This window comes from Quercus robur, chromosome 11, assembly GCF_932294415.1.
Source record: "Quercus robur chromosome 11, dhQueRobu3.1, whole genome shotgun sequence".
In the NCBI taxonomy this organism is placed as follows: domain Eukaryota; kingdom Viridiplantae; phylum Streptophyta; class Magnoliopsida; order Fagales; family Fagaceae; genus Quercus; species Quercus robur.
Genome location: NC_065544.1, coordinates 37628272 through 37639445, shown reverse-complemented (window position 1 = coordinate 37639445; position 11174 = coordinate 37628272). Strand labels below are relative to the sequence as shown.

The 11174-nt window shown below is 36.0% G+C and overlaps 1 protein-coding gene across 1 annotated transcript; it reads right to left on the bottom strand.

Annotated features, from left to right (window-relative positions):
- Positions 1–641: 641 nt before the first annotated feature.
- On the bottom strand, positions 642–10151 carry LOC126706976 (polyadenylate-binding protein 8-like). Its single transcript, XM_050406567.1, has 9 exons — positions 9286–10151; positions 4064–4182; positions 3282–3938; positions 3127–3204; positions 2943–3032; positions 2443–2580; positions 2120–2293; positions 1819–2025; positions 642–1101 (listed from the first exon to the last, which is right to left on the bottom strand). The coding sequence occupies exons 1-9, from the start codon at positions 9524–9526 to the stop codon at positions 859–861; spliced, it is 1947 nt and encodes a 648-aa protein (XP_050262524.1). The 5' UTR covers positions 9527–10151; the 3' UTR covers positions 642–858.
- Positions 10152–11174: the final 1023 nt, after the last annotated feature.

Sequence of the window (11174 nt, the reverse complement as noted above, 5' to 3'; positions counted from 1 at the left end):
ATATTATCGCCTCCTAAATTTTCTGTATTTGTCCTTTCTATTTCTTCTCTCATGATAGTTGGGGGCAATTTGAAGGTTATGCGGATCTATTTTGGGTCATGGCCCTTTGGGTGGATTTGATGGGAGATGGTAATCATGGGCTTCGATAGTCATCCTATGAAAGTTGGGATACATGCGTTTAGGTCCACGTGAGAGAGGTTGGGGCAGTTAATGGGGTGAGACTCGAGAGTGAAACCACAGTGGAAGGGGAAAAATTCTCTATTAGTTGGAGGGGTGACTTCAATGTTATCTAGTGCAATTATTTTGTTGAGGTGGAAGTGAAGTGACTTGTATTTTCAGTCGTGTGATTGGTTCTGCGCTGAGAGACAGTAACTTCTTTAATTAAGCCCTCACAGCATTTTGGAACTGAATTACAGATTGGAACTGAATTACAGATTTTTAATTTTAAAGAACAAAAATTTGGAAAACAAATTAGAAATATAGCCAAGGTGTATCTTGTGCATCCATTGCAAGCAATAAACTTCCCAAGTGGCACCTTAGTGTGACCCCTAATAACTGTGAGATCTGTTGCATGCAAACAGATGTATGATATCTGATCCAACATCTTTCCACCAACATTAAAAGCAAAGGAAGCATAGCCAAAATTCAAGCACCGATCTAAGGATCTTTGAAAATTAAAGCATAAAGGTCACAATCTTCAACCTTACCAAATATAATTTACCCAAAGAAAAAGCTCAACAGTGCAAACCAAAACCAACCTATCCTACTTAAGGCACTCATCACTTTTGAACTGAATCAAAGGCACACCTAAAATAGTTTCAAACCATTTCAAGAGGTGCAAGAGCACACTCGATGTTCTTAGGAAACAAGGTTGTCACCAAGTGACAATGAGGCCAACTGATCAGCTGCATTGCCAGCTTGTTGCTGCTGAACATTCCTCAAAACCTCCATAGCCTCGGCCACCTTTGCTTTCAGAGCTTCTGGTGACTCAAGCAAATGCAACACCTCAGTCTGATCCATCTCCAGAAGCATACCAGTTACCTTAGCTGCATTGTCAGGCTCCAGCTGTTCCACAAGTGGATAGAGATTCTCACCCAGCATCTACAGATTTTCGATCATGAAGTGAGAATCAGAAATTAACATAAACATAGCTGTAAAACAAAACCTATTAAGATCACACATTTCAGGAATATGTATCATCTAGGAATGGCTGCCATCCCTAATCTTGCACACACCACTATTTTGAGAGAGGAAGCCCTCTTATCTCACAATTGGCAGACATCATTCTTGCCAGTGAAAGCCCTTAACAGGTACTAAAGCACTTTCATGCAAGAAACTTTTTGCAAAATTGTCAAATTTCAGTGAGCGTCCAGAAAAAATTAAATAAAACTATTTATATTTATAGATGGCCAAAGCATCTTAGTATGACTATTGAGCCTTAAAATTACTAAATCTGTAATTAGCACAAACTTACAAACCTGATGAGGATCAGCCCCCCTCCCCCTAGACAGTAAATAAATAAATAGAAAAGGATGCTCACAATTGGCAGACATCATTCTTGCCAGTGAAAGCCCTTAACAGGTACTAAAGCACTTTCATGCAAGAAACTTTTTGCAAAATTGTCAAATTTCAGTGAGCGTCCAGAAAAAATTAAATAAAACTATTTATATTTATAGATGGCCAAAGCATCTTAGTATGACTATTGAGCCTTAAAATTACTAAATCTGTAATTAGCACAAACTTACAAACCTGATGAGGATCAGCCCCCCTCCCCCTAGACAGTAAATAAATAAATAGAAAAGGATGGCTAATACTTACCGTTCTCTGCTGCTCTGGAGTAGCATTTGCAAGGGCAGTAGCCAAAGCCCCTATAGGGATTGGCTGAGACAGCGGTGATGCATCACGCATCGGCCCAACACCCATATCATATGGAACAGAAAACATGCCGCTACCAACAGCAGGCATGGGAACATCAGGCAGGCCACGCCCAGGAGGATAACGGTAGACTCGCCCCCTTGGAAGCATCTGTCATTCAAACAATCCATAATAAAAGTTGTTACTGATTGAGTACATAGAGACAATACAGGTGAAAATGAGAAACAGACGGAATTCCATGGACCTGCTGCTGCATTAGTGGAACTGGCTGCTGGGTTTGCTGCACACCCCCAGCACGCCTGCCACCAGGGCGCTGCGCTTGCTGTCCCTGTGGAAGCATTGACACAAAGAAATTTGGCATTGGAGCCCCACCAGGTCTCATACCAGGAACAAGTTGCTGCTGATACCCAAATCCAGGCTGACAAAAAGTACAAGTGGAAGGTGAGAAAGCAGCACTACTTTACAATATTGTAATAACAAAAGACCAAATAATTAGAGCAGCAAAAAAAAATTTTGGAAAATTGTGAAACAGAAAATTCAGTGTAACAAAACAGGAATGTGGTTTACCTGGGAAGGAATGATAGCAGGAGGGGCCTGGCCATAGAATATTTGTTGTCCAAGGCCTGGACCACCGGGGGGGTACATTTGCATACGAGGAGCAACTGAAGGTGCCATTGCCATTGGCCGCATTTGAGAAAATTGAGCCTGTAAAGTAGGTAGTAATCCATCAATCACACAAACACACATGTCCAGTCCTAAAATAACAAATATCAATCAAGGGACAAAGCCACAAGCAGATAGCAGCTCTAAAAGCATCAAGATAGATACAGGGAGGACCCAAAATAGCTCAACCAAAACTAATGCAGGGAGAAGGAAAAATCCACCATGCCCCAAATCTCTAATCTAAGTCAGCATCCTTCAAGGGAAAAATAAATGAAGATCCTATAGAAATTGATACAGCTTGACTGCAAAAAATTATAGTTATGTTGATTGCTCTTCTGCAGGAATGAAACACCTGTTCCACTACAATTGTTCAAAGGCTCAAAAAAATCATCAAGAAAACATACCTGCAACCTAGCTCTTCTATCCTCTTTTCGTTGTGCAAGTGCAACATACAAAGGTTTGCTCACAACCATTTTGCCATTCATCTCCGATAGCTATCAAATAATGAAAAAACGAAGTATTTTTATAAGTAAATTTACCACAATGTTGAGAATGTCATCATTAATACAAACAAACATATCAACTTACAGCTCTAGATGCCTCTTCAGGAGTAGAGAATGCAACAAACCCAGATCCTCTACTTATTCCATTAGGGTCTCGCATAACCTGTACCCATGTCAAGAAAAATGGTTTACAAAGCCCTGCCAATAGAAAAATGGTTTTCAAAAATAGATGTTACACACCTTGCATGAAGTAATGGAACCAAACTGAGAGAAAAGCTCCTTAAGTCTATCATCACCAATGCTGTCATCTAAATTTTTAACATACAAGTTTGCCCCTTGATATTTGTCTGCAGCCTCTTTCATACTCTGTTCAAATCGAATTTTTAACTCAACTTCCCTTTCAGACTTCTTCTGTGCCTTCCCAACATACCACTCCTTATCATCAACTTTCCTCCCATTAAGAGACTCTACGGCCCTAGCGGCATCATCTGCATTCTCAAAGTTGATAAAACCAAAGCACTTAGATTTCCCATCTGCATCCCTCATCACCACAAAACTGGTGAGAGTTCCAAATTCTCCAAAAATTCTGTTCAAATCTTCTTCAGTTGTCAATTCAGAGAGATTCTTTACAAAAACATTGTTGAATCTTGTCTTGTCAGTGGCAGTTTCTCTTTCCTGCTTGCGGAGGAAGGGTCCAACAAAAACTTGCTTATCATTCAATAGCATACCATTCAACTTCTCTATAGCTTTTTGGGCAGCTTCGTCATTATCGAATTGCACAAATCCATAGCCTTTTGACTGGCCAGAGGAGTCAGTTGCTACCTTGCAAGAGAGAATGTTCCCAAATGCAGAAAATGTATCATGTAATGCTTTGTGGTCAATTGCCTTATCCAAATTCTGCCAAGTTTAAAACAACCAGATATCAGTGTAAATAAAACAACAACAATATCGTCAGGGGCCCAAATTATCATTAAAAAACAGGAGAGGCCCACAACCGAGTCCAGGTTATTGGATGTGAATACCTTAATAAAAATGTTTCCAGCCCCACTTTTGCGAATACTAGGGTCACGATGAGAATACATAATCCTAATGGGCTTTCCATTCAGGGGAGTGAAGTTCAGGAGTTCCAATGCCCTTGCAGCTGCAATTAATTAAATCAAAGACATAAGAATAGAGTAAGATTGACAATTCTAAGGTGGTGCAGAAGCGGGAAAAAATTATATTTCTCAATATCAACAAGTACATGCATACAGGATAGACATTCAAGGGAACATATTGGCCTACTTATCAAAAAAAAGGGAACATATTGGCCTAAAATGATAACTTTTTTTAGCTTGATGCGTGTGTGTGTTATTATGTACATGACCCAGAAACCATAACTCAGCTTGTATTATGAGAGATTTATCAGTGGCCTCAAAATCCATATGTCAAGAGTTCAACCCAACCAAGATAGAATGGAATTAGTAATAATTCCGAGCCTCAGTTTCAAGAAGTATACCCACAAGATAGATTAAAAAAAGAAACTGAGTGTAGGATAACAAGCTTATGGCAAGCTTATTATTCCTTGAAATAATCCTAATCACAAAGTCATTTTAAACCTATTTGGAATGGCACAAGCTATGTAATATCATTCATATCTATCAAAGGTAAGTATTATCACAAGAGGGGCCACTAGTTTTGGAAAGAGCCAACAAAGGAGGGGGAAGATAAATCTGAAGTAGAATAAGTGTATGACAAACATGTGATTCATTGAAATAAAATCATTAATTGAACCAATGGAGTCATTAGATATTTATGATAAGTAACAGTATGATGTACTATAGTCTATAGCACACGCATATGGGTGAAGTTTTTGTTGAATATTGGTGTAGTGATAAGTCTTCTATGAAATTAGTAACTCAAACTCCTAACAATAGTGTCACAGAAATATAAATTTTCTTTTTTTGATAGGTAAGTGTCACAGAAATAGATTTTAGTCATAGATGACTTTTCAAAGTCTGAAATCACAGTAGCTATCTGCTGAAATTCCCTTCCTTACACTATAGGCAATTGAACAGATATGTAAATAAAAATTAAAAGGAACTAGAAGACAAAAAATGATATTCTTTATTGTAGAAACTTTGTGTAAGTTTGCAATCCAGAGTTAGTGAGTTAAAATGGAGAAGTTCTTTTGCTTAGCTGGATAAATATTGAGACAACTTTGTCCGATACTGCATTCTTTATATGGCTCAGTACTCTTAAGGAAAGCAGTTAATTTGCTGCGCATTAAATAAAATTCAACAAATTTAAATTTATCATCTGCAAAAGCCATTTGCGTTAGAAATGACTACAACTATTTCTATTTTTGCTATTACTCAATCAGAAATCATGTGACAGAAACCAAGAATTATTTTTCAAGCACAGTAAGGACAGACAAGTTCCAATAATTTGAGATAAAAATATATTAATTTGGGAAGTTGATTTATTGTTAATTAGCTTAGGAGAGGTACCTCAGGGGTAGTATAAAATTTGAGGGAATCATCATCAAATTTTAACGATGGGTACTAGGTGTAGCATCAAGTTTAGGAGAAATCAAGGACTTTGAATAATACTGACTAATTCTGGCACTATAGATCATATTACTGTAATAGGTAGGCAACCGTATTAACTTTCTATCACATAAAAGTTTTACTTCAACACTGATGCCTCTCTCTCTTCTTCAGTTAGCCTAATTAGAGCACACCACCAGCACAAGCAAGTTACATAACTGTGTTGTGATCTAAAAATTTCAAGTGTCTATGATTTTTAATGAAAATCAAAGCTAACAATAAATTTATGCATTGCTTATTCCCAAGTTGTCTATTCTGCAACTAGGTCAAGCTAACAATAATTTTGTGTTGCTCGTTCCCAAGTCAAGATCTTTTCATAGATTTGAGATTCTTCAGATCATGCATCCCACATCCCATTTTAAGAATCCCACCCTCTGTATGCATTAATTAATTATACAGAATTAAGACAGGGAAAAGTTAAAAAAAGAAAATAAAACCTAAGTGTTGATAAACAATTTTATTTCAGAAAATTGAAATGTTTTTCATTTCCCTGATAATGCAATGAATGAATGCAAACTTTTAGTATCTTAGGAGCTACAGAAACAGCTACATCAATATCTTAACAACAACAAAAACAAAGCCTTAGTCCCATTTGGGGTAGGCTATGGATGCTCAAAAAATTAGTCAAGGTCAGCCACATGTATTCTATTCCAAGTTGTCTTTGTTACTTCCTTAATTGACATGTCCATTTTAACCAATTCTACTAATGTTATTTTTTGTTCTTCCTCTACCTTTTTTTTGATCCCTCAACTTGAATCAACATCCATATATATAAATTCTTTAATTAAGTTCAAGAAGTACTTTAATATCTATTTACAAGAACAAATGGAATATTCAAACAATACAAAGTACCTTGTAATTAAATTAATGAGTCACACTAGGAAACTTTGAAGAAAGTAATTGAAAATGGATTACGACATGTAAGAAAGCATATGATAGAGGTCCCTAAAGAGGTTAAGTGATTTTTTTTTTTTTTTTTTGGGGGGGGGGGGGGGGGGGGAGTGGGGAGAGGAGGGGTGAAGTTGATTAAGGATATGTATAACAGAGTTGTAATTAGCATGCTTACAAGTGGAGGCATCACAAGTGAGTTTCTTATCACTATAGGTTTGCATCAAGGATCAATATTATGTACATATCTATTTGCACTAGTGATGGACAAGCTCACTAAATCAATTCACGAGCAAGTTCCTCTATGTATGCTTTTTGCATATGAAATAGCTTTTAATGGGTGAAACTAGGGTGGAGTTAATACCAAGTTTGAAATTTGGCAAGAAACTCTAGAATTCAAAGGCTTTCGAATGTATTGGTAAGCACACTTAAGCATAAAGCGCAAAGCGCCAAAGCCCCAATGCTTTTTGCCTCTAAATCAAGGCACATTTGAAGAAGTGCACCTAATACATGCTTTTTGGAGCTTTTTCAATAAGCTCAAAGTGAACTTTTTTGAACTTGTTAATTTTTAATTTTTTTATTATTATTAAAATGACCCAAATATAAATTGTAGCCATCTAAACTTAACACTATTGAAATCAACTGTTGATTTGGTATATAAAAGTCGATTTTATATGTGCTACTATACACTTAAGCCCACTCAAGCAGGATGGATAACCCCTTGTGTGGGGAGATTACTCTTTGGAACAAATAAATGAGATTGCCGCCAAGGCTAGTCCAAAGTGCACAAAGGCAAGGACTTGCACCCCTGCAAAGCAAATGGAAACCATGGAGGCAAGGGAGAAAGTCGAAACTTAACCCCGGTCCTCTATTTAGGAAGAAAGCCCGGGTGGGGAAGCAACTTGTCGAGCTAGGAGCACACGGAAGGGAGACAGCTTATTCACTTGGAAAAAGTAGTGCCCTCGGGGAAGAGAAAGACCTGAATCTATTACTATATTCCTGACCTTAGCAAGTCAAGAGGCAGTCCTACTAGAGGTCCAATTGAAGACTTCATTCAGTTAGCTACTTACAAAACTGCTATGTCCTGAAACTTCTAGTTTATTCATAAAAAAAGGAACGATTTAATTTATTTGTGATAATTGTTTAGTTACTTTAGTAGTTGATGTTGAACATATAATGAGATCTGCACTTCTTATATTAATTGATAACCTTTTTTTTTGATAAGTTAATTCTTGGTAACCATTAAGTGCATAAGTGATTAAGAGAATGATATGAAATGCTATATTCCAACTTACATGATTATTTGATTACTTGATTGTTGTATTGCCCATTAATAATTATTTTCATATTTATTATATTATATTTTTTTAAATGTGCGCTTGCACCCAGGCTCTAAGATGTCTTTGCACTTAAGTGCGCCCCACGCTTTTACCAAATTGCTTTCGATTAAGTTTAAAATTTGGCAAGACACTACATGGAATATAAGTTTAGTAAAAGTGGAACTAGAGATGAAGGGGAAGTAAGACTCAAAGATCAAGAGGTACTAAAAAAGAGAGAGTTTTGATATCTTTTTATCTTTTCTTTTTTTGATAAGTAGAGTTTTTGATCAATAATTCATAAAGATGGAGCAAAACCAAAGAGGATGTGAATTATGGGATAAGAGAAAAATGGAAGACGTGGAGAAGTGCATTAGGAGCATTAAGTATTGTATGAACATAGAATACTCATTAAGTCTAAGGGAAAATTTATAAGACCACGATAATACTAAAATAAGCTTTATAGTACTGAATGTTGGGCTCTTAAGAAGCAACATATTCATAAAATGAGTGTAGCTAAAATGAGAATGTTAAGATGGATAAGTGGAAACACATGAAAGAATAGGATTCAAAATAAGGAAATTCGCTTAAAAATAGGAGTGACTCCTATTGATGAAAAAATGAGGGAGTCACTTGAGATGGATTGGTCATGTAATGACTTCGAATAGAATAGAATGGCAGAAAAGAATACGTGTGGTCGGTCAACCCTAATTGCTCTATTGAGATCCATCCTTGATCCCAACAAATTTGGGACTAAGCCATGGTTGTTGTTGAAGCTGAGTTTTTTTTTTTTTTTTTAAATCAAAATCAATACTTTCTATCTTAACCAAATTCAATAAGGATGGCTAGCAGAATGCTTATGCTTTATAAAGCAAATACCCCTCTGATAAGAAAGAAGTGGACTTTTGTTTACTTAATGAAGTGACATCACTCACTTCCCATTTTAATCAAATAGTTGCCTTTTCTTCTTCCATTTAATAAGTCAGATAAGGTAAAATGCAAGTTCCAACACCCAAGAAAAAAAAAATACCTGTAATGGAGTATCATGTTCTTTAAAATTGACTATTTTTTAATGGCACCCCCAATTTTTATATAACCTTCCAAATCAAACTAGTAGCCTTTTCTTCTTCCATTTAATGAGTCAGATAAGGTAATGCAAGTTCCAACACCCAAGAAAAAAACAAACCTATAATGGAGCATCATGTTCTTTAAAATTGACTTTTTTTTAATGGCATACGCAATTTTGAAATAAGTATCCAAATTCAGCAAACAAGCAAAAACCCATTTCCCAAATTACAATTACTCCTAAAATATCCATTCAAAAAATTAAATTTCAATCGCATAATGAACACCCAAACAAGCATCAAATATAGCTGGAAAAAAAAATCAAATTGCAAATATGAAAATAGAAACTTTTTGACAATAAATTCGAAATTAGAAGCAAATACTAACCGTCCTGAGGGTTGCTATAGTTGACATAGCCATAACCGAGCGATCGCCGAGTGCTCAAGTCCCTGCAAACCCTAACGGAAACCACCTGACCCAGATGGTTAAACAGGTCGTACAGCTGCGAATCGGTGACGTTCTGTTCAAGATCTCCGACGTACAGCGACGTCGTCACGAACTGGTTGGCGCCGCCGGCACCGTTCGCACCAGGGATCGCATTCTGAGGCGGAGCTTGTACCTGTGCCATTTTCAAAATTGTGTATTTTCTCTTTCTTTTTTCAAATTAAATATTCCAAAATCGTTTTTTGATTTTTTTTAATTTTTTTGTTCTTTTTTCTCTTCCCTCTCCTCTAGTTATTGCAACCAAAACCCTAGCAAGAAACACACAACGAAAAACGAAGCCGGAAAAATACAAAAAGTTTAGACGCACACAAAGTGTTCGACGAAAGACCTCAAAGACCAAATAAATTTTTGTTTTTTTTTTTTTGTTTTTTTGACGATAAGGTGAGGAGAGGGAAGGGTATGGAGGGGTGGGACTAAATGGTCGGAGACCGCCGCAGAAGGCGGCGCGTGAGGAAGAGAGAGAGAGGAAATGAGGCTTCGGTTTCTTGAGAGGGGCAGCTGAGACTGCACTGTGAAAAAATAAGAAAAGAGAGGCAGTGAATTTTGAAGGTGAGATGGATATGTAGTATTACTACGTGGGTAGGTTCGTGAAAACCCTATGATGATGGTGATTATGAATGAGATGATGTACGAGATCTGCGCCGTATGATCTGAAGTGAGGGGTGGTGGGACCCAGATGACAAGGTCTAAGTCCGGAGATTTCTGACTTTGTGTGTTGTGTTTGTGACTTTGTGAGCTGTTAGATTTTGATGACAACAGTGGGTTTGGGTTGAGTTGAGTCTTAAGGTGGGAGAAACCGAGAAAGTACTGTACCAAGCAGAAAGGTGCAATTTTTATCATAATTATTTTACGTGATAGGTTATGATTAACTTTTCGTCATTCTCATGTGAATACACCGTTCACAATCTGCCGCGTAGATAGTTGTGACAAGTATTGGGCATTTTTTTTTTTTTAAATCTAAATTCTTTTGGAAAGTGGACTATGGACTCAGCAGTCATTTTGTATTCTTTATTGTTTTCTCCAAGGGTGAAAGATAAAAAATTAAAATAAAAGAAAAAGGAAATTATGATTTCAATTGTTTGAATTTATCTGTTTTTACGTATAAACAATTATTTTATTTTATTTTATAACGAGTGGGTTATTCAAAATCAAGTTTTCTTAGCTGGAAAAACTAGACAATGGTAAATAAAATACTCATTCATTATTTGAATTCACTGTAATTTGGCAGTGGTGTTACTGGTGTACCAAAAAAATTAATAGTGTTCTCCTTTAACGGCGCTACTGCTCAAGTGAACTTTTGTTCTGAGCATAGAAAGTTACTTTTGTTTTTTCGTGTTTTTTAATGTTAGCGGCATTAGAAAAATTGAGCAAAATAAAAATTATTTTAAATTAACCAAAAAAGTATAACTTATTTTTTAGATATTTTTTTTCTTTTTCTTTTTTTTTTTTTTAAAATAACTCTATTTCATGACAAGTTAAATAAAGAAAATTAAAATATTTTTTTCCAACTCATTTAAGGTTGCTATCAAATTTAAGAAAATAATAAAGTTTTTCAAAAAATAGTCATTGGAAATATTTTCACAAAATACTTTTGGAAGGCAATTTTATCTCACGATAAGCTAAATAAAGGAAGTTAGGATATTATTTTTCAATTTATTTAAAGTTACTACCAAATATAAGAAAGTTAGGGAAAATACACTTTACCATTCTAACTATACAGTAGATTACACTTTATACCATAAACTTTTCGAATACGCGTTTTACACCATAAA

Bases quoted from the DNA above. Each gene is read 5' to 3' on its own strand.
- LOC126706976 (XM_050406567.1), bottom strand. From the start codon at position 9,526: ATGGCACAGGTACAAGCTCCGCCTCAGAATGCGATCCCTGGTGCGAAC. The intron at 4,183-9,285 runs GTTAGTATTTGC...AATTAATTGCAG, and splicing joins CTATAGCAACCCTCAGGACG to CTGCAAGGGCATTGGAACTC. The intron at 2,581-2,942 runs GTATGTTTTCTT...CCTACTTTACAG, and splicing joins ATAGAAGAGCTAGGTTGCAG to GCTCAATTTTCTCAAATGCG.